The sequence below is a fragment of the Giraffa tippelskirchi genome, chromosome 7, assembly GCF_054371585.1.
Source record: "Giraffa tippelskirchi isolate mGirTip1 chromosome 7, T2T-mGirTip1v1.2.pri, whole genome shotgun sequence".
Lineage (NCBI taxonomy): Eukaryota > Metazoa > Chordata > Mammalia > Artiodactyla > Giraffidae > Giraffa > Giraffa tippelskirchi.
The window spans coordinates 5,952,028-5,973,398 of record NC_137281.1 but is presented as its reverse complement, the minus strand read 5'-3'; the positions used below and the strand labels follow the sequence as shown (position 1 = coordinate 5,973,398).

The window sequence follows — 21,371 nt, the reverse complement described above, 5'->3', positions numbered from 1 at the left end:
CAAAACTCCTAGTAATCTAGAGAGAAGGAGGCAGATTATCTCAAAAAAGAGGAAGGTTGGAATAATAAAGAATCATCATGAAGTCTTTCTAATCTCACAAACTCCCATTTTTTTCCTAGAAAGCAGGGATCTGAAACCCTATTATAAGAAGCAGAAGATTCCAGGAGGTATTCTAGAAATGAAAGAACCATAACCCAGTGGGTAGATAAGGGATTCTGGAAGGAAGTTATCCTCACCCAAGGAGGCCAGGTTCCCGTAGTTCTCTACCATCACATCCCCGTACAATTACTGCTGACCAAGGTCCAGGCATTCCCACTCCTCTTGAGTGAAATCTATGGCCACATCCTGGAACGTCAGCCGTCCCTGAAACACAAATTACATATGCCATGTGGCTGTGGGAAGACTTCCTAATGTGACCCAAGATGAAACCAGCAAGAGAAATGGTTTTGATTCAGGAGAATGTCTGGTATTACACAAGAATATAATTTTCCATGCTAATATTCTCTACCATATTTCTAATCCCAGAAAAAAAGAAGATGGTATATGATTCAGAAAACCACTGTAGAGATCCTTTACATCTGGGAGAAAAACTATGATATGATGTGATCTATAGAGGCATGTTTATTTAGAGTGTTGTTCTTGTGTTATACAAGATAAATAGTCTATCAATCAAACTGGGAATAATTTTCTCCAAACTGGGAATATTTTTTAAAAGGAGATTCTAATTCAGGAATTCTAGAGTGGGGCCAGAGTTGTTCTTCTTTAACAAAGCTCATTTTTTAACTGAATCTCAGATACATGAATGGCATTGTGAGTAGCACAGAAGTAGAACAGACAGGTAGGGCTTTCCTGGTGGCTCAGCTGGTAAAGAATCCACCTACAATGTGGGAAACCTGGGTTCGATCCCTGGGGTTGAGAAGATCCCTTGGAGAAGGGAACGGCTACCCACTTCAGTATTCTAGCCTGGAGAATTCCATGGACTGTACAGTCCATGGGATCGCAAAGAGTCAAACACAACTGCGTGACTTTCACTTTCTTTCAGAACAGCCAGGTAAGAATTCATAGTTAATATTGAACTGTACATGTTTTATAGATTTTACAGGCTTAATAGAATAGTAAGCATAGAGAAAACAGTCCTGTTGATATTTAGTATACACTATATATCTTTCTAAAAGTTTTTACATAGTCTTGAATGAGCCACATAAATAATTTAGATCAATAATATTGCTGCAACACTTATTTTAGAATATTTTGTCAGGTATTCAGTAAATGGCTGAGCTTGGGTTTTCTTCAGTTGATATGGACTAGAATTTATTTTAAAAGAAAACATTTTTTCAATCTTCTAACTTTATTGAGGCTTTCAATGGCTAAGTCAAAGATCTCTCTTGGTAAATGTCACATTGCACTTGAAGAATCTTTTGATATTTGTTCTAAGACAATCCCACATTGATAAGAGAACAGACTTTATGATTTCAAAACCTTTAGACCATGAAATTTTTGCACCTTGTTTTATGTACCAAGATAACTCCAGTATTCTTGCCTGGAGAATCCCATGGATAGAAGAGCCTGGTAGGCTACAGTCCATGGGGTCACAGAGTCAGACACAACTGAAGTGACTTAGCACGTGTGTTCCAGTGTCTCCTAGTTCACAGGCTATGGGAAGGTGAATAGAATTTGTATTCTACTGTTGTGTCCAAATCATATAAATCTTAATTTTGTTGAATTGCTTCATAGTGCTTTTCAGGTCTAACTATATCCTTCTACTTTTAGAAATTAAATTAAATAAACTTTAATAAGTCATAATCCATTCACTTTAGAATGAATATTCTATTAACTTTGGAGAGCTTGATATTGAAACTCCAACTAAAAATCTTAATTTATCGTTCTGTGTTTTACATGTCTCCTGTAAATGTGCTATCATACTTTCATAGAACAAAAAAGAAAAAATAAAAAAGAATACAGAGAAATATACAGAGACAACTTTAATAAATGTGTATATAAGTGTAGGTAATTGGGAAGAACATCAAGAACATACTCCAAAAATGGATCAAATAATGTTAACATTTTCATGCACACACCTACACTAAAATGGGAACTACATACATTTTAAAAGTGATAAAAAGTATTCAAGTCAATAAAATCAAGATGATTTTTCACTGATTAAATCTTATCATTTTTTGTGGATGATAATCTGTATTTTTTAAATATACTAACGTGCAAAAAAACAATATGAAATAAATTAGGACTCTAAATAGAGTCCTTTATTTCTTTCAAAATCTGTATCATTTGTATTGAGCTATATTCCAGAAATTTAACATAGTTGCACAAAAGTTAGGAATATGATTATTGTAAATGCTTTGGAAAGTAAAAAGAGGTGATAAGAGGATTATGTATGAGATATGAGGGTGGAGTGTAATGGAAACTACCAGACCTGGGCTTGAGTAAGGAAACCTCAACTCCTAAAATCCAATATCCCTACTAAACACAGGTGTGTTCATTATTCGAAGTAAAGATAAACTAAGAAGGTATGGATTTCTACAAAGAAGCACATGGTTTTCCTTGCTGTTTCCCAAAGATAGCAAGCATATTGACTCTTAGGCTTATGCTTTTTCTCTCAAATAAAGCTCTTCTGGATATTCTGAGATGTTTATTGAGTACCACTATATATAAGGCAGGGCTTCCCTGGTGGGTCAAATGGTATGTCCATTTATGCATGTCCCTCACTAAATCATCTGAAATCTTTGTTAAAGATAAAGAGAAAAAAATGTGAATATCATAGTGCTGGAATCTCACAGAAGTACCCGATCGAGGTAACATGTGGTGTAATGGGATAAATGGTAGCAGTGATCTGAATCGACCCTGAAAAATGTCAGTTTCTAAAAATTTCACTTCACATATACCTCCTCTGTTCTGTATCCTATGAGTATATTTTAAGAGTAAGTCATTTTAATAATATAGACATTACACTATTATTTTTTATTTCAAAATTTTCTGAAAAATTTGGAATCACTGAGTTCATTCTATTTATAACTGCATTTTCTTTCTCCTGTTCTAAAGAGCTGAAGTTGCATCCAGATGTAAACTCATCACTGCATTTCCCCTACTTCCCTAAGAGCCCAACACCGAACCACATCCCAGTGGGAATCTTGGATACCAGTGCCTCTCCATGTTGATCTCTCACAAAGGGAATATATTCACCAGTTGAAAATCACTAATTCACTTTGAGAATTCATCATGTTCTATAGAAAGCTGGGATACAGACAATGGAGAAAAGGCTCTAGGACATCAGAGAGAAGTGGTCTAAAGAGCTGGTCTTCACTGTTGTAGAAAAAAGTAAATAGTTGAAAACAAACATCCCAGGCCAAAAAAAAAATAAACGTAGAGAATTAAAGGTTTGCAGGTTCTCTCAGTCTGAGCATTTCAGGTGGAAAAGCAGACACAGGCCCAGACTCGGGACAGGACATGTACCTGAGAAGCTGCCATTTTCTCCTCTTCTTCCTCCTGCTCTGCGTCTTCTCTGGGGATGTCATGTAGCAAACACACCCCTGCATCTTGAGAAAATACCTTCAAAGGCATCCGCACAGCTCTATGGTCTGCAACCACCACAACTACAGACAGAAGGACCTTGAAAAGCTGAAAAGACCCACCTCTCCTGTCCTCTGTCTCAGGAGAGATTCAGGAACAATCACTTCCTACCTGGAGACCAGCCTGTGAACTAATTTCTTGATCTCTCCTCGTAGAGAGCTCCTAACCCTCGGCTCACACAGACGATGTGAGCTGACTGACTTCCCTGGTCCAAATCCAGCTAGACCAACCCTGCTGCCTCTCCTCAGACTGAAGCCCGGCCCCAGCTCTCACAAAGGGACCGGGAGCCACGTCCTTAACCCGGGCCTCCCCTTAGAATTCCGTGGAGCACTTCCTACACATCACACTGATGCCCCCACAGGACCAACAGAGAACTCTGTGGGGAGGGCACCAGGGAGGTCATCGCTTAACACTGGTCACGTGATCCTGATAGGAAACCAGGTGGAAACCACTTGGATAAAGATTCTTTCTGAACCGGTTCAGTGTATACAATCCCTTGAGGTCAGGGCCCTACTCTAAGAAGTTATGAATCTGCAGGTCTGAAGTGGGGCCATGAAATGAATCTTTATCAAATTCCCTGTTTGTTCTGATATTTCTCCCTCACGACCCACATTCAGGAGGCCTGAGATCGAGCCCTCACACTCAGCACACCTGAGACTTCTCTGTAGGGTAGGGTTTAGGGATGGAATTTCTTAGGGAGGTCAAGGTGAGAACCAGACACAGAAAGAGGCAGTACTTGGGGTTCAGGCCTTTATAAGTGACCCTGAGTGAAGTGCTCTGGGCTCCCCAGGCCGAGTGTGGATGGGCCCATTCAAACCAAAAGGAGCAGGATTCTAGTGAGCGCTGTGAGGGTGTCATTGAAGGGGGGCCTGTGCAGTAGGCCCTGGGGTTCAGCGAGACTGCTGATCTCAAGGAAGGGGGTCATCTAGTGGAGGTGCTCACAGGACTGGCTGGTGTGAGTTCAAGGACCCGCAGGCTGCCTGCTCCCCAGACAGATGCTGAGGCAGCAACAGCGTGGAGCAGTTCAGGGAAGCTCTCAACAGTACTCTGTATGATCCTTCTTATTAGAACCATCACAGTGTCCCTGCAGTTACAGAGAGGGGGGAAAGATAGTGTAGAAATGGTGGGAAATATATGACATTATTAGAGATTTAAAGCCAGTGAGTAAACTAATTTCTACAGATGCCACCTCTCTGTGCTACCAAACAGTTTATTGTTATGATCTCTTCCCTGAAACCTTTAATAAGGTGGGAGAGGTTAATGTTGGTGGTGGGTTAACACTTTATTTATTAAAATCAATAATAAAAACCATTCACTTTTTATTAATTAGCATGTATTAATTTCCCACATAGCTGAAATAAAACATTTTACAATCCACTGTGTGATCATTGATTAGATACAAATTACAAGTGTAGAGAAAGCTATTTATTTTCCTTATATAACAATCTGAGAATTGTGATTTCTGTGATTTACAAAACAGAAGCTAGTAAACAGACATACACTAATTATATGACTTTTTCAGGAAGGGTTTCCCATACATTTCTAGGTTATCACAGAAGATGTCTTTATTTCAACGTTGTCAACTAACGTTCATGACTTCTGATGATATTATAAAGATAACATCAATATTTTAGTGAGCTGTCATTGTGTTCTCCTCACAAATCAAGTGATATAACTATTGAAAATTTAGAACCAATCTGTCTTACTTTAATACATGAAAAGATTCCATGATCACTTACATCATGGTGACCTCCAAGGATATCTGACACGAATAACACACACCTCCAGTTAGATGTTCATTGTACATTTTACATTACGGTGTCCATCTTCCAATGGAGAATAGATATAAATGGTTGCAACACCATATAGAAGGGCTTCTCTTCTCTTTGAAGCACAAACCATCAAAAACCTATATTTGCATACACCCTAGAAACGAAACATAGTATGGATTATTTGAGAGTCGAATGACATTCATTTTGGCTTTCAAATAATTTCAAATTATGTCATTATAAACAAGGATACATCGCTAATAATTGTCACTTTCTAAGCATCAACTCTGCCTCTCAGGAGCCACACTAAGCCACGCAGTCACTGATTGGCTGGGAGGCAGGCCCTTGCAGTCGCTGATTGGCTGCCGGGTACTTACGTCACACGCTCAGGAGGCACGCAGCCAGGATCCAGGGTGGTTTCCACACAGCCTTCCTTTTGTAGGTACAAAGGGCGTCGTGGGACCTCACGAGGCCTCACGAGGCCTCACGGGGCTGCACTCGGGCTGTTGGCTCTCCTGTCAGTTGTTGAGTGGAGAACCTACACTGGCAATGGCCAAACTGGGCTTCCATGAGCGTCGGGCATCTCTGTCAGTCACTGTGACCTTGAGCAGTTAGGCAGCCGGAGGTGGGTGAGGCCTCCCGAGGTGGCTGTCCGGCCTGAGAGGCCCCCGAGGCCAATTCTGGATCAGGTTGGGAGGCTCCCTGAGAGCCAGCTCACCAGCTAGCCAGTCAGTTCACCGGGAGCCTGTCTCTGTATTCGTCAGCCTGCCACCAAGTGGGTCACCCGGTCAGCCTGAAGAGCAGCCAGGGGATCACCAATCTGCCAATAAGACCGTCAGTCTCTGTGTCAACGGAGGATCAGGCTAGTGCCCTGATGAGACTGCAGTGAGTCCCCTCATAAATCGTTTAATCGGATAATCCACCCCCTTCACAGCCTGCCCTGTTAATCAGGCCAATTAGGCTCCCTGTAAATCAGCTTCCTAATAAGCTAATCCCCTTACAAGGCACTCAGTCATTAGTCACACAGTTGTCCTGTGTGTAAGCCAGCTAATCGGTTTCACTGTTAGTTCTTGATTTCTCTAGAAAATTCGTTTTCCAGGCTCCTAAGTAGGTCAGTCATCCAAAAGTCCGTGCCGCCCTTACCAAGTCTGGAAAGGTCGCTGCATCACTTGCCCTCTGCTTCGGAAATATACAGACAGAGGTGTGCTGAGGTCAAAGAACTACCTGGGGCCCTTGGAACGAGAGACAAAGGTAAAATTGAGAGGAGAGGTGATGGATGAAGGGAAATAGGAGAGGGAAAAAAAGAGGGTGCATGAGGAGTCATTCAACTCATCTCTAAAGGCTGGCAGAGAGGAGCAAGAAGAAATCAGAATTTTAGAGCTTGGCTGATCATTACATCTCAAACAATCAAGCTCACTCATGTTATAGATGAAGAAATAAAAGGAGGGACATCCCTTGTGGTTCAGTGGCTAAGACTCCGTGCTCCCAATGAAGGGAGGCTCAGTTCGATCCCTGGTCAGGGAACTAGGTCCCATGAGCCGCAACTAAGATGCCGTGGAGTCAAATAGATAAATACAGATTAAAAAAAAAAAGAAATAAAAAATCCAGAAAGGGTAAAATAGTTGACCAAGTTTATTTAGTGATTTACTGGCCAAGCCTGGGCCAGGACCTAGACAGGGCTCATCCCAACACCCAAATGCAGTTTTAAATTGGAGAAAGGAAAAGAGAATAAAAGTGGCAGTGCAAAAAGTGAATGGTTGTAGGGTGTGAAGAAGAGAAAATGCTATCATTTCACTGCAGAATCTATCCTCAGTACAGTAACTCTTGGATCTCCACAGCTTCCACCCTGGGCTAAGCCATTATATTTTCTGGCTGGCTGAGTGGTCTCCCACTGGTCTCTGTGCTTTCACTCTAGCCCCTGATGTGGTCCATTTTTCACACAGCAGCCAGAGGGAACGCTAAACCAAATTAATCCGTTTACGGTCACACCTCTTAATACACTCCAATGGAATTGCATTCATATTCCTCCTTGTGCCTTTTAGGAGCTGAGCCCACCTGGTATCTGACCTTGTCTCATGCCAGTCTCCCCCCTCCCTCACTGCACTTCAGCAGCTCACTTTTTTTTTTTTTCTCTTAAACATGCTCAACTCCTCAAGCTTTGCAATTGCTGTTCCCTCAACCTGCAATTTTCCTTCCCCTAGCTTGGCCTGGCTTTCCTTCCTCTAGTTTTCTGCTCAGATGTCACTTCCTCAAAGAAGCCTTCTCTGACCACCCTATCTAAACTGTTTCCCCATTGTCCCCCATCCCATAATTCTCTATCATGTTGTCCTGGGTTCTTTTTCTTCACTGTATTTACAGTTATCAATTGTGCTCATCATCTGCTTGATTTTTGAGGACAGGGATTGTGTCATTCTTGCTTACTGTTAAAACCCTAAAGTAGTGGCTGACATAAAGGAGGTGCTCAAACATGTTGGTTGACTGAAAGAATGAATGAAGAGTGCCATCACAAAGGCATGTGCTTCTTGGGACTTCTCTGGTGGTCCTGTTGTTAAGACTCTGTGCTTCCATTGTAGGGGGCCCGGGTTTGATCCCTCCTGGGGGAACTAAGATCCCACATGCTGGCTGTGTGTCATGGCCAAAAACAAAAATGGCCTGTGCTTCTCGAGAAAGGTTCCTGAGAAGGGGCAGACTGCTCTTTGATGCCGAGTTTCTGTAGGGGATGAGATCAGACATGGAAAGGGAATGGAGGGAATGGACCACGTCGTGCAGAACTTTGCCTTTTACTCTTGAGTGAGATGAGAACCATTTGGAGAGTTTTGAGAAGAGAAGGAGACAGGATGATACTGAGGTGTTGATGGAATCCCTCCAGCTGCCATCTGGGGAGTAGCATGTTCGGGACACAGAAGAAGCAGCCAAGCCAATGAGAAGATCATCGCAGCCATCTAGGTGAGAGGATGGTGGTTTGGGCCAGGGTGGCAACAGTGCAGCTGATTAGAAGTGGCCAGACTTTGAATATATTTTGGAAAACAATACCAACAGGATTTTCTGACATATAAACGAGTAGTCAAAGTGGACTCTGAGGTCTTGACTCTTGGTTTCTTCCTGATTTTATTTGATTTAGAGACATAGTTCCTAAATTTTAGGTGATTGACCTTTTCCTTTTTCTGAGATGAGGGCTGCGTTGCTGTGTGTGTGCTCAGTCTCGTCTGACTCTTTTCGACCCTGTGGACTGTAGGCCACCAGGCTCCTCTGTCCATGGGATTCTCTGGACAAGAATACTGGAGTGGCTTGCCATTTTCTTCTCCAGTGGAGCTTCCCGATGCAGGAATCGAACCCACATCTCCTGTATTGGCAGAAGGATTCTTTACCTCTGCGCACCTGGGAAGCCTTGAGAATAGGGCAAGGCTGTTTAAATATTTAATAGTAATTTGTACAGTACCCATAGTGCCAGTTGGCCAGAGAATTTGGGGAGCTTATAATCTCTACACTCTTGAAAGTTGGTGTGGAAAAAGAGAAACGAGTTTTAAGTTCATCTCTAACTGTATTTGCTCAGCGACTCTGGGAAAATCACTTACTTCTCTGAGTTTCCATTTTCTCCTCTATGAAGAGGAAATCATAACACTTAATTCCATAGGGCTTGTGGAAATAAATGAAAACCACCAAAATGAGAACAAACAGGCTGTTGATTCAGCGCTTGCTGTAGTGAGAGAGCCAGCCACCACCATTTGCATTTGGCAAAGACTACAAAGGCAGGCAAGGCAGTGGGAGTCCTTCAGAGTGGAAAAAAGTGAAGGAGTGTCAGCAGTGTTGGGAAATGATTTTAATCATGAGAGAATTGGAGGGTTAGCACCTTCTGTGGTTGGGTTGGAGAGCATATTTGGTTTTCTTTGGTTGGTTCTGAGCTGGAAACAGGGGTAAATAATAAGGAACCTGATACTTACGGACCAAACTCGGACTGTTCTAGGCTAACTGTCACTTCAGTATGGTTTGGTTTCTTGAACTAGTTGCTGGTAATTGAGGATCAGGGTCATATATGTCATACAGCTGAGACTTGAGGGTCATATATAGTTTGGCTATTGTTTCTGTATATTCAATCTCTCAAGTTGTTGACAAGGATGTAAATGAGACTATGTGTATGTGAAATTGACATATACATAGTAAACAATAAATACTAGTTTAAGGTTTTTTGTTTTTTTTTTTAGTTTAAGGTTTTAAAAATTCTCATTATGGCCTAATTAGGTGATTCTTGCTTTTTTTTCCACTTACTAATCCATCTTTGCTTCCCAAGTGGCTAACCCTTCAATGCAGGAGATGCCAGTTGGATCCCTGGTCAGGGAACTAAGATTCCACATGCCACGAGGTGCAGCCAAAACAAAAATAAATAAATAAAACTTGTACATAAATGAAATGATCAATTTTTCATTTCTCCTCTGTCTATGGAATTCTCCAGGCAAGAATACTGGACTGGGTTGCCATTCCCTTCTCCAGGGGATCTTCCCGACCCAGGGATCGAACACCGTTCTCCCACATTGCTGGCAGATTCTTTACAGAACTATAAAAATGGTATATAAAAGAGCACGCACCTACCATCCAGCTTAAAATTTTAAACACTCACCCTTTGTACCCCTTCTCCAACCGTATCTCCCACTAAAATCTAGCGATAACTGCTACCTTGAATTTAGCACACATCATTCTATGTAGTAAGGAACTTAATGGAGCCCAAAGAGAGGTCTGGCCTTTGCCCTTGGATTCCAGGAGGTATAATCTCTAAACCCTGGGAAGTCTTGCCTGATAGGAGAGTCTCTGTTTGCCTGAGGTCCTGGCATCACACTGAAGAGTCTTCAACTGTGATTAAGGGCAGGAGCTGGCTGCACAAGACAGTTTAACAACGTGATTTCCAGTGGGGTCTTTGGATCCTGTGGTATCAGTTCACCTTCAGGAGGAGCAGGAGAATAAAATCTGGCGCAAGGGCAGATGCTCTCATGATGAGGCCCAATTAAAACTCTGGTCACAGGGTTTGGGTGAGCTTCTCGGGTCGTCAGTCTTCTGTGCCTGTTGTCAGGCATTAACTCCAGGACAGTTAAGTTGCTCTGTCTCTGACTCCTCGGGGAGAGGAGAACAGGAAGCTGTCTGGCTGGATCTTTCCCAGACTCTGCCCTCTGTGCTCCTTCTCTTGGCAGATTCTAATCTGTGTCCTTTAGTTGTAAAAACCAGTAACCTAAAACAGCTTTCAGTGAATTCTGAAAGTGGATTCTTTTGTTTCCTATTTTTGGCTGAACCCGGAAGCATGTGGGATCTTAGTTCCCTGACAAGGGATCGAACTCATGCCCCCTGCATCAGAAATGCTGAGTCTTAACCACTGTACCACCAGGGAAGTCCTTCTGTGAAATCTGAGGGTAGTCTTGAGCGCCCCAAAACTGTCAATAGATGTCAAAAATGAGGGGCTTTTAGGGACCCCTGCCATCTGCAGTCACTGTCAGGAATGAGGCATCTTGCAGATTGTTCCCTAGCTTTGCTTCTGGCATAGAAATAAAATCCACTAGAACAAACAGGACCCAGTGAAGCACATCATTTGGGAAAAGGAAGGCTATGAGGACAGGAGATGGTGACTCTTTGATTCCTGGGTGGCCCCAGGGTTACTCAAGGGTTCCTGAAATACAACTGTTCTGTAATTAGTTACAGGAGGTTAAAAGTTATTACCTTTTTTTTTTTTTTTTAATGATGGATACAACATCCAAGAAGTTGACTCACTGGATGCAAAGAAGATGCAAAATAACAAGAAAAAGCTAAATGCATGATTGTGGGTTATTTTTGTCTGTAATAGCTAATGTGAAAGAAAAGGAAAAGGCTGGGCTGGATCCTGACACAGAGCCCAGTTTGGGTTCTGTCCAGCCCAAGATAAAGCTGTTAGCCTCGGGGCTGCTGCTCCTAAAGGGAAGAGTTGTGTTGGAACCACAGGGAACACAAAACATTAAAGTGATTCACAAGAGAATGAAGAAAGATGAAGGGGAGAGTCAAAGCCTGACAGGGTGGAAGTCTTTAAACAGTCCTTAAGACATGGGAGAAATAGGAACTTCCCTGCTAGTCCAATGGTTAAGAACCCACCTGCCAGTTCAGGGGACACGGGTTCCATCCCTGGTCCAAGAAGATTCCACGTGCCAGAGGGGCAACTCAGCCTGTGCGCCTTAACTACTGAAGCCCATGCACCTAGAGCCTGCGTTCCACAACAGAGAAGCCACTGCAGTGAGAAGCCTGCGTGCCGCAAATAGAGCAAGCCCACGTGCCGCAACGAAGACCCAGCCCAGCCAAACATTAATAGATTAATTAATTTTAAAAGAGAAATGGGATAACGGGGACATTGATGGGGTCAAAACAAAGGTCTCAGTGCAGCACTCTGGGAGACTGGGTGGACCAGTGGGAACCCTGGATCGTCCCCTAGCATTGAAGGACCTCAATCAAGTCTGCTCTATCTACCCTAGTTTGGGGGAATTTAAAAAGCCACAAGACAGATAGGACAATGAGAAATCTGACTACAAATCACCTCATGGTGATGGTCTCATAACCTAATCAAGATAAAGATTGATTAAAGGGCCTGGGTTCCTCGGCCCCATTTCCAGCTGGGCACTCAAAGCCATGTGCACATTAGCAGTAAAACGGAGAAGACATGTTTCTGAGACTCCTTAACATGGGAGCCTCATGCTCTGTGATTCTAAAACTTGTTGTTTAGTCACTCAGTCATGTCTGACTCTTTGTGACCCCCATGAACTGCAGCATTCCAGGCTCCCCTATCTTTCACTATCTCTCAGAGTTTGCTCAAATTCATGACCATTGAGTCAATGATGCTATCTAACCATCTCATCCTCTGTCGTCCCCTTTCTCCTTTTGCCTTCAGTCTTTCCCAGCATCAGGGTCTTTTCCAATGAGTAAGCTCCTTGCACCAGGTGACCAAAGTATTGGAGCTTCAGCTTCAGCATCAGTCCTTCCAATGAATATTCAGGGTTGATTTCCTTTAGCCTTGACTAGTTTGATCTCCTTGCAGTCCAAGGGACTCTAAAGAGTCCCCTCCAGCACCACAATTTGAAAGCATCAATTCTTTGGTGCTCAGCCTTCTTTATGGTCCAACTCTCCATAGCTTTGACTATACAGACTTTTGTCAGCAAAGTGATGTCTCAGCCTTTTTAATACGATGTCTAGGTTTGTCATAACTTTCCTTCCAAGGGGCAAGCATCTTTTAATTTCGTGACTGCAGTCACTATCTGCAACGATTTTGGAGGCCAAGAAAATAAAATCTGTCACTGCTTCCACTTTTTCTCCTCCTATTTGCCATGAAGTGATGGGACCGGATGCTAGTCAGTCCTAAGAGGAGTTATAGTTGAATGGGGAAGCTATGGAAATTCAAGAATTGATTGGATTACTGTGGGAGTTAAGATGAAGATTGGAATGTTTAAACAGATTTCATGGAAAGTCATTGGATCTCCTCCTTAACCCCAATGTATTAATAAATAGATACTCTGTATGACTGGGGAACATTTCCCCTTTCTAGTATTATTAAATAGGAGACATGTAAATCCTTCCTTCAACCAAAATTGATTGGACACGATAAATGAGAACCAATAAAACTGCCCAAACCCACACAGGTTGTTAATTTGAAAAGTATAGGGTGTCTGGTGGAAAAAAGAAGTTAGAAGCCCAATGTCTGATTGGCCTATTTGGATTTGGAGGACACACACATATTCTACATCAGGGGTTATTGCTAGCCCCTGTCTATAAAATTACTGGAAAGAAGTCTTGGAATCCTTAGGCAGACCAGAGTTTATGGCAAAAGCCAATGAGCTCCACAAAGTGGCAGCTGCTGGAGTATTTTACCAGAAATCAATTGAGACCAACTCAATGTCTGAGGACATAAAATAACCCTGGAACCTGAAATACCCATGATGTCTTTGGTAATGCTTGATTAAAATGCTAATGAGGAAGGTCATGCCCAGACATATTTTTTCATTCTGCCTCTTCCCCAGGAATTATTGCAGAATTATTGCAGAAATGGCCCAGAGAGGAAAAGGAGTTGTCTGTGGTTCCCCAATGAATCAGTGTCATAGCCGACATAATCGGCACTCAAACCTAGGGCTCCTGCTCTGGTCGGTGCTCTTCAAAAAAAACAAGCGTGTGTGGGAGCAATAGTTTCAAGGGAGGTGAGATTGATGTGAACATTATATCAGTGACTATCAAACTAGTTCATTTCTAAGCTCTGCAGAGGGCACAAAGGTCTGTTTGATATAGGATTGTCAAGGTTGATACAGGTTGTCGAGGGGGAGCTGGGTGGGGGAGGGATGGATTGGGAGTACAGAATGGATAAACAACAAGGTCCTATATTCAATACCTTGTGATAAACCATAATGGAGAAGAGTATATATATATATAGGGATTCCCTCATAGCTCAGATGATAAAGAAATCTGCCTGCAATGCAGGAGACCTGGGTTCAATTCCTGGGTTGGGGCGATCCCCTGGAGAAGGAAATGGCAACCCACTCCAGTATTCTTGCCTGTCACAAGAGTCGGACACAACTTAGCAACTAACCACCACCATATGTGTCCGTTGCTAAGTCGTGTCCGACTCTTGCAACCCCATTGACTGCAGCCCGCCAGGGTCCTCTGTCCATGGGATTCTCCAGGCAAGAATACTGGAGTGGGTTGCCATTTCCTTCTCCAGAGATAAAACTGAATCTCTTTGCTGTATAGCAGAAACGAACATTAAATCAGCTATACATCAATTAAAAAAAAAAAGATTGCAGAGCTATGCTGTACAGGGTTGGCATAGCAGCTCTACAGGCCGTCAGGGAACTAGGCTTCTTGAATTGTTTTACTAAAGCATCCTTAAGTGAACATCAACCATGAGTGGCTTTCTTCCTCATGGTTACCTCATGGTTGCCAAATTGCTGCTCTTCCTCCAGTATCACATCCATATTCTAGGAGGAAGAAGAAGGAAGTGACAGGAAAGAGGAAAGGACAGAATCAGGAAAGCAAAAGCTTTCCCAAGAATCCCCAGCTCATTTCCACTAAAACAATGTCACACGGTCCCCTCTTAACTGCAAAGGAGGCCAAAGTAGTGCTTTAGCTGGCAATATTACGTCCCTAAACAGGTTGAATTTGTGAGTAATGAAGAGAAGTGTAGGTTACTATCTGACACCTACACAAAAACAAATCACTCTGTCATGAGGAAAAAAACACTTCTCCAGAAAAGAACAAATAAAATCACTTGATAGAGGCTTCCCTGGTGGTCCAGTGGTTAAGACTCCACCTCCCAATGCAGGCAGCCCAGGTTCCATCCCTGGTCCGGGAACTAAGATCCCACCTGCTGCGGAGCAACTACATGCCCTGTAGCCAGCGTGCTGCAACTAAGACACAATGCAGCCAAATAAATATTTTTTTAAAAAAATCACTTGATAATTCTGGGAGGGGAGAGATTACCCACTTCTGACTGGGTGGGGCAATCAGAAACGGCTGCATGAAGGAAGCAGCGTTGAACTCAGCTGTGAAATTGAAGAAGGATTTGAATGTGAACAGAGAAGAGCTACAGGAGGAAAAGCTGGGAAACCGAGAAGTCCCTGATGATGGGAGAGCTATGTTTGGGGTGAAAGTTGGAAAGGGGAACATCGGGGAAAGGTTGAGAAAGACACGGGGACATAAGACAAGGGCGAAGCAAACTTGTGGGGACCCTCATTTACAACTCAAGAAGGTTTGGAACTTTTCCCATCAGCAGTAGGAACCCCCGTCCGTTTTTATTCCCCCCAAATGTTAAACGGGTCCCGTCCTCTCCATCTCCCGTAGCCTGTGCACCAGCTCCAGCCTGCCATTCTTCCCCAGCCACCAGCTCTCTCCTCTGACCACCTGGCCTGCAGTCACTCCTTCTCCAAGCCATTTCTTACAAGGGCCCCAGGGGGACATTCCAAGCCCCTAGACCTGATCCTGTCTCCCTGTGGTACACAGCTCCCTGTACCACACAGTTTATATGGTACCCATAACTTTGGAGGAAGCCTGCAGACCTGGGACTAAAGACCCTCCCAAGGGGGCTGGGGAGGGGAGTGACAGACTAGGGGGAAAAGGAGACGTGACTTTGGGGCATCACAGAGGATCGCGGTGGTGCCGTCCTGTCTGCAGGCCCTCAGGCATCACATCCCACAGAATTCCTGCTTCTCAGAGGGGACGCATCTTCAGGATGACCCAAGAGGCCGAAGCCCCAGCTGGCTAAGAGTTCTTTCTGCTCTCCCCACCCCCACAGCCTCTTCCAGTTATTCATCACATCACCCCTTCTGAGCCAGACAGCTCCGGTTTCAGGGCCAGCCGTGGTCAAGGCCCCGGGCCTCTCCTGTGCCAAGAACAACTGCTGCTGCTCATGGCGCTGCCAGGGCTCCGGCTGGGTGAGTGGGAAGAGACGCAGCGCTGCAGGGGTCTGAGGAAGCTGAGGCTCCAGAGCCAGGGGTGGGTCGGGCCCTGGTGACGTGAAACAAGAGGACTTAAGGGTGTGGGGTGGGCTTCCCTGATGGCTCAGCGGTAAAGAATATGCCTGGAATGCAGGAGACACAGGGTCGTTCCCTGGGTCAGGCAGACCCCCTGGAGGAGGAAATGGCATCGCACTCCAGTATTCTTGCCTGGAGAATCCCATGGACAGAGGAGCCTGGTGGGCTGCAGTCCATAGAGTCGCAAAAAGTCGGACACGACCAAGCAGGCACGCAAGGGTGTAGGGCACCAAGGAACCAATGTGGGTTAAGCATCTGTGGGCCAGATTCTGGCAGGAGTGAGGGGATTGGGGAGGTGAGGGGGGTCTGGGCCAGGGAGTAGAGTTGAGGGCCAGGGTGGGAGCTCATCAGGGGGGTCTGAAGATATTTGAGCTCAGGAGCCGTCTGAATATCGCTAGCACGCTCCAAGTTCCAAAGTTAGGAAGTTTTTTTCAGCCTCTTTCGATCGCTCTCCGTGGCCTGCTTCCCCGGATGGTGAAAATGAATAATGTGGAGGTCAGCAAGGGAAGTGGAGGAGGGGCCTGCAAATTCCTCTTCCCCTCAAGTGACCCAAATGGAAAGCCCAAGATCAAGGGCAACTGTTCGGGGGGAAATGACCCCTTTCCTCCAGTAACCCCAAACAACTCCAATGACAAAGTACATGGAAATGCTAAAGACCGATTCCTCATTATTGGAGACCTTGAAGAGCGTGACTATCCCTTATTAACCCACAATCTCACTGGGTGGACCACGTGTCTGACCTGTTCTATGGAGAGTGAGGCGGTTTCATGGTGTTCTTACTCAGAAACCTGCACAGCAGTCTTTGCTTAGGATGAATGCTCAGTCCACGGCCATTGGAATGGGGAAGAGGAAAATCTAGAAAGGGGTTCTGTTTCTTCAGTGAGTGGTGCTTGGCCATGCGCTGAGACAGGAACACAACAAATCTCAGGCATTCATTCATTGCATGCCTCTTCCAGCAATGATAGTGTGAGATGGCTTCAGAGAGTAGCTCTGTTTTCCAGACTAGGGAAGAGCAAAGAGGGAATTGACTTGCCAGGGGCATCCGGTCAGTGATGAAGGGAAAAATCTGATTACAGGTGGAGCTGGAAGGGCCAGAGCTGGGGACGCAAAGAAGGCAGTTGCTGAGGGTGGGAAGTCTAGCCTCAGTCGGGGTGGATAGATGAGGGATGAAGGCAATGCAGATCCTCACGAGACTCCTTTGCTATCTGTCTGGAAAGTTGAGTGTTCTGGTTCAGGCCAGATGAGAAGAAAAGGTGAAGGGAAATTGGTCTGTGAGGCCTGACTCCTCTGGACTTCCAAAAAATATTTCTTTTTTAAATATAATTTTGTTCATTTATTTATCTTTGACTTTCCTGGGTCTTTATTACTGTGCAGGCTTTTCTCTAGTTGCACTGAGCGGGCTTCTCACTGCAGTGGCTCCTCTTGTTGCAGAGCACAGCATCTAGGGTGATGGGCTTCAGTAGTTCAGGCTCATGGGCTCAGCAGTTGTGGTTCTCAGGCTCTAGAGCACAGGCCCAGTAGTTGTGGCGCACGGGCTTAGTTCCTCCATGGCATGTGGGATCTTCCAGGACCAGCGATTGAACCCGTGTCTCCTGCCCTGGCAGGCAGATTCTTTACCTCTGTACCACTGGGGAAGCCCCAGAAAGTCTCTCTGAAGTTCCTGGTTTATCACAAATAAGGAAAAGGCTGGGTCCTGGAGGAGGCAGACAGGGAATCAGGATGCTTGCTGACTCCTGACCCTCCTCCCACAGCCCCCACCAGGCTGCTCGATTCCTCTTGCTCCTTGAAGAAGACTCTGCAGTGCAGCTGTTCCTTCCATGGGGCCCCCACGCCCTCCGTGCGGTGGTGGGTGAGGGGCGCTCCCGTGGTCATGAACTGCACAGACCTTCGGGTGACTTCTACCACGCTTTGTCCCTGGGCCAACAGCACCATCCATCTGACCGAGCCGCCTGAAACAGGCACGAGCCTCCTCTGTGAGGGCAGGAACCCAGAGGGAACCCACAGCCTGACCATCCTGCTGAAGTCAGGTGATGGTGGAGGGGCCCCGTGAGCATGGGGAAGAAGGGGTGGGCCCTGGGGCCAGGGGAGGGAGCTGGGAGGTCCCTGGGGAGAACCTCTTCTCATGAGCTCTCTACTTCTTTCCAGGAAAGAGTTCTTTGGTTGCCCAGACTTTCATGAAAGGACTGATTCGGGGCGTGTTCTACGGAGCCATCGGAGTTACACTGATCTTCCTCTGCCTCGTCCTACTCCTGTGAGTACCGAGGTTAAGATTCACCGTAAGCTTAGTACAGCTTTAGGCAGCCTGTCTGCTGATGGGTGGGTTTGCATTCCTGTCTTGCTTGTTGTCTGGCATGAGGTCAGGGGGGGATGAATGGGGAGAGTGGCACTGACATATGTATCCTACCGTGTGTAAAATATGTAGCGAATGGGAAGCTGCTGTACAGCACAGGGAGCTCAGCTCCGTGCTCTGTGATGACCTGGAGGGGTGGGGTGGGGTTGAGAGGGAGGGGCACTCAATAGGGAGGGATATAGGCATACATGCAGCTGATTCACTTTGTTGTTCAGCAGAAACTATCACAACATTGTAAAGCAATTATCCTCCAATTAAAAACATTCACCATTCAGCCTCTCTCAGAGCCTACTACTCCCAGGCCTGTGGTGCTGGATGGGCCCTCACCCTTGAGGAACTCAGGGTCTGGCAGCAAACAGGGTCCCCACAAGCCAGGGCCATCGGGACTATACGGAGCCACAAAACAGGCCCAAGGGACTGAGGCTTTCAAAGAACTTCATAAAAGAGGAAGCGGAGGAGGAAGTGAAACCAGCGGAGTCCCCAGAGAGCTGTCTCAAGTGGCAGCAGGGCTGAGCAGTTGCTCACTTGGTGGAAAGTCGTGTGCAGAGACCCTGGGAACACATCTGAGGAACTTCCGGTGTCTTTGTGCAACATCAGGTGCATTGAGAGTGACAAGTAACAGCTAAAAGCGAGGTTGATAAAGGTTCTTGGGGTTGGTTCACAAAGACTCCTGAGACCTGGCTAAACGTGCTGTCTGGAAGCCTGGAGTGAGAAAGGCAGAGAGGCCAGAGCTGGGCAGGGGGGCCTCTGGCCACTCCAGACATCTTGGAGTTAATCCTTAGTTGAGGACCATGGAGGAGTCAGCTGGGAGGGAAGGTGTGAACTTGGGGTGGGCACAATCCGGAGAGGGAGAGGCAAGAGGCTGGTGTTGCAATCTAAGCCAGGCCTGAACTGGGCAAGTGATAAGGGGCAGAGAGACTTGGGAATGACTGTCCATCAGGGTGAGGAAGAAGAGGAGTGGGGTGGCAGGGCAAGCTGGGGTTTTCTTCCTGGGTTTTTTTGGGGGGGCATGCTACATGGCATGCAGGATCTAGTTCCCCGACCAGGGATTGAACTGGTGACCCCTGCAGTGGGAGCACTGAATGCTAACCACTTGACCACCAGGGAAATCCCCAGGGGGCTATGTTTTAAGTATAGTTAGCTGGACTTGAAGACCAACAAGAACCATTCAGAGTTTGCACAGCCCTTTCATAGCTGACCTCATCTGAGGCCCACAGCCTGACAAGCATGCATCCCTGTTGTCCACGATAGGAAAGCAATCCCCAGAGAGGCTGCGTGGCTCACCCCAGACAACCCAGTCTCTAAACCAGCACTTCCCAGAGAGATCAGAGCCCATATTGTGAGTGGAGAGCCAGAACTGATCAAGAGCATCTTTTCCTTAGAGCGAAACATATCAGAATGAAGCAGGCAAAGAAAATTGCAGCAATGAAAGCAGAAAAGAGCCCTAAAATCAGAGCCCGCCAAGGACTCGAAACATCTCTAAGGCCCAAGGAACCAGAAAAATCCAGAGTCACCCCGTCTCCTGAGCACCGGATATTGGTGGGTACCCCATGTGTCTGGAATCCAGCCTATCAGAATAACGATCACAAGACCCATGAGGAAAGGCACGTACAGTGTGTAAAGGCAGTATTAATATCATCCTCAATCTTACAGGACTTCTAGAATGCCAGAGCATGCTTACACATCATCTTACAGATGGTGACGCTAAGGCCCAGGGAGGGGAATTCAGATGAAAATTAAGAGGAGTAACTTGAAGAGTCATTAGAATCTGCAACTCATTCCCCCTACACACACACACACACACACACACACACACACACACACACACACTCTGAGTCCCCATTGAGAAGAGGATTGGGAGACTCCCTAACAGCAGTTGTAGCATCGGAGTGGAAATCAAACGGTATGGTCTCTGAGCGCTCGGCAGGCTGCAGTCACCACAGCCTGTAGCTGCTACAGGCCCAGGTCAGCCTGAAAGACTTGAAGACCAGGCCACACCCAGGTTACCCCTTTATTCCCCCTGCACCCCCTATTCTCAGCAGAGCTTAGAGGGGTCAGCACCCGAGTAGCTGGGTCTCACTGTTGTTTAGTCATTATGATTCTCTAGGGCTAGAAGTGCCCTGCTGCTCTCCTTACACCCTGCACTGGGAGCTGGTGTCCCTTTGTGGGTCAACCAGACATCTGTTAAATTCCACCAGTATTTCCTGCAATATCTCCTATTCTCCATGCTGGGGTCTCAGAATTTGGACCAGGCCCAGGCCCCGCCCTCAGAGCGGCCAGGCCGGTGGGGAAGGCAGCATCACAGCAACAGGGCTGGGATGGGGTGATGGTTGCCAAGGGGTGAGAGACTGAACCTCCCTGGAGAAGTCAGGCAAAACTTCCCAGGGGAGTCTGGGAACAGCTGGGTGGCTCCTGGTGCTGAGAATGCACAGGGAGGAAGGATCAGTAGGAGAAGACAGGGTGGCAGGCTCCAACCATGGGGATTTTGATGAAAGGTGAAGCCAATCCCTGCTTTACACTGCCTTTAATTCAGTGCTCAAAGAAAGGGACAGAGTTCTGTCCTTTGCAGATTTGGGTACTTCTCCTCTAGACCTGTTCCGACATCCTTCTTTCTTTGCCCTGCCCTCCAGGCCTCATCGCCCTAAACTTCCAGGAAGAGCAGGAGAAACTGGAGCTGACAAAGCCTATGAAAACAGCATTTATACTGGAGTCCCCATCAAAGTCCATAGCATCCTCAGAGGCCCCAGGAACCCTGGAGTCTACAACAAACTCGGAGCCCCCAGAGTATCCTCAGCCCACGAAGCCCTCTCCAGTCCCACCTGCGCCCTCACCAGTTATCCATTGAATAGGGTTACTTTGGACCTGGTCTTTGAACTCCTGAAAGCACACTATATGGTATGCTGTTTGGATTAGCCAGAAGACAGGTGCTCCACCCTGGGAGCTCCTTCAAAGGAAGGAGAAATAAATATGGGATTGTGAAATATGTCAAGAAATAGTTTTTGAGCCCCTATTATGCACCTAGTACCTGAAATATATACACAAGGGCCATCACACACAGAATGAATCCTTGCTTGAATGCTTAGTGGTTATGTCTTTGGATAAGATCTTTTGCCAACCCCACCCCTTCTCTTTGAACTTGAGTATCCTTACTTG

General features: G+C 45.9%; 1 protein-coding gene across 20 annotated transcripts; it reads left to right on the top strand.

Moving 5' to 3' along the window:
• The first annotated feature begins 5,874 nt into the window (after positions 1–5,874).
• Positions 5,875–21,199, top strand: LOC145515167 (SIGLEC family-like protein 1). 20 transcript variants are annotated; one of them, XM_081514929.1, is made up of 9 exons: positions 5,875–5,979; positions 6,119–6,239; positions 6,454–6,605; positions 13,370–13,543; positions 15,631–15,769; positions 17,620–17,895; positions 18,014–18,119; positions 19,601–19,757; positions 20,849–21,199. In XM_081514929.1, the coding sequence occupies exons 5-9, from the start codon at positions 15,745–15,747 to the stop codon at positions 20,861–20,863; spliced, it is 579 nt and encodes a 192-aa protein (XP_081371055.1). In that variant the 5' UTR covers positions 5,875–5,979; positions 6,119–6,239; positions 6,454–6,605; positions 13,370–13,543; positions 15,631–15,744; the 3' UTR covers positions 20,864–21,199. The 20 variants fall into 20 exon arrangements, with proteins under 20 accessions (XP_081371055.1, XP_081371054.1, XP_081371050.1 ...); XM_081514928.1 differs by lacking the exon at positions 13,370–13,543 and adding an exon at positions 8,224–8,300; XM_081514924.1 differs by lacking the exon at positions 13,370–13,543 and adding an exon at positions 8,146–8,300.
• The last annotated feature ends 172 nt before the right edge of the window (positions 21,200–21,371 follow it).

Bases quoted from the DNA above. Each gene is read 5' to 3' on its own strand.
- LOC145515167 (XM_081514911.1), top strand. From the start codon at position 15,745: ATGGCGCTGCCAGGGCTCCGGCTGG. The intron at 17,896-18,013 runs GTGATGGTGGAG...ACTTCTTTCCAG, and splicing joins GACCATCCTGCTGAAGTCAG to GAAAGAGTTCTTTGGTTGCC. The intron at 18,120-19,600 runs GTGAGTACCGAG...TCTTTTCCTTAG, and splicing joins CTCTGCCTCGTCCTACTCCT to AGCGAAACATATCAGAATGA.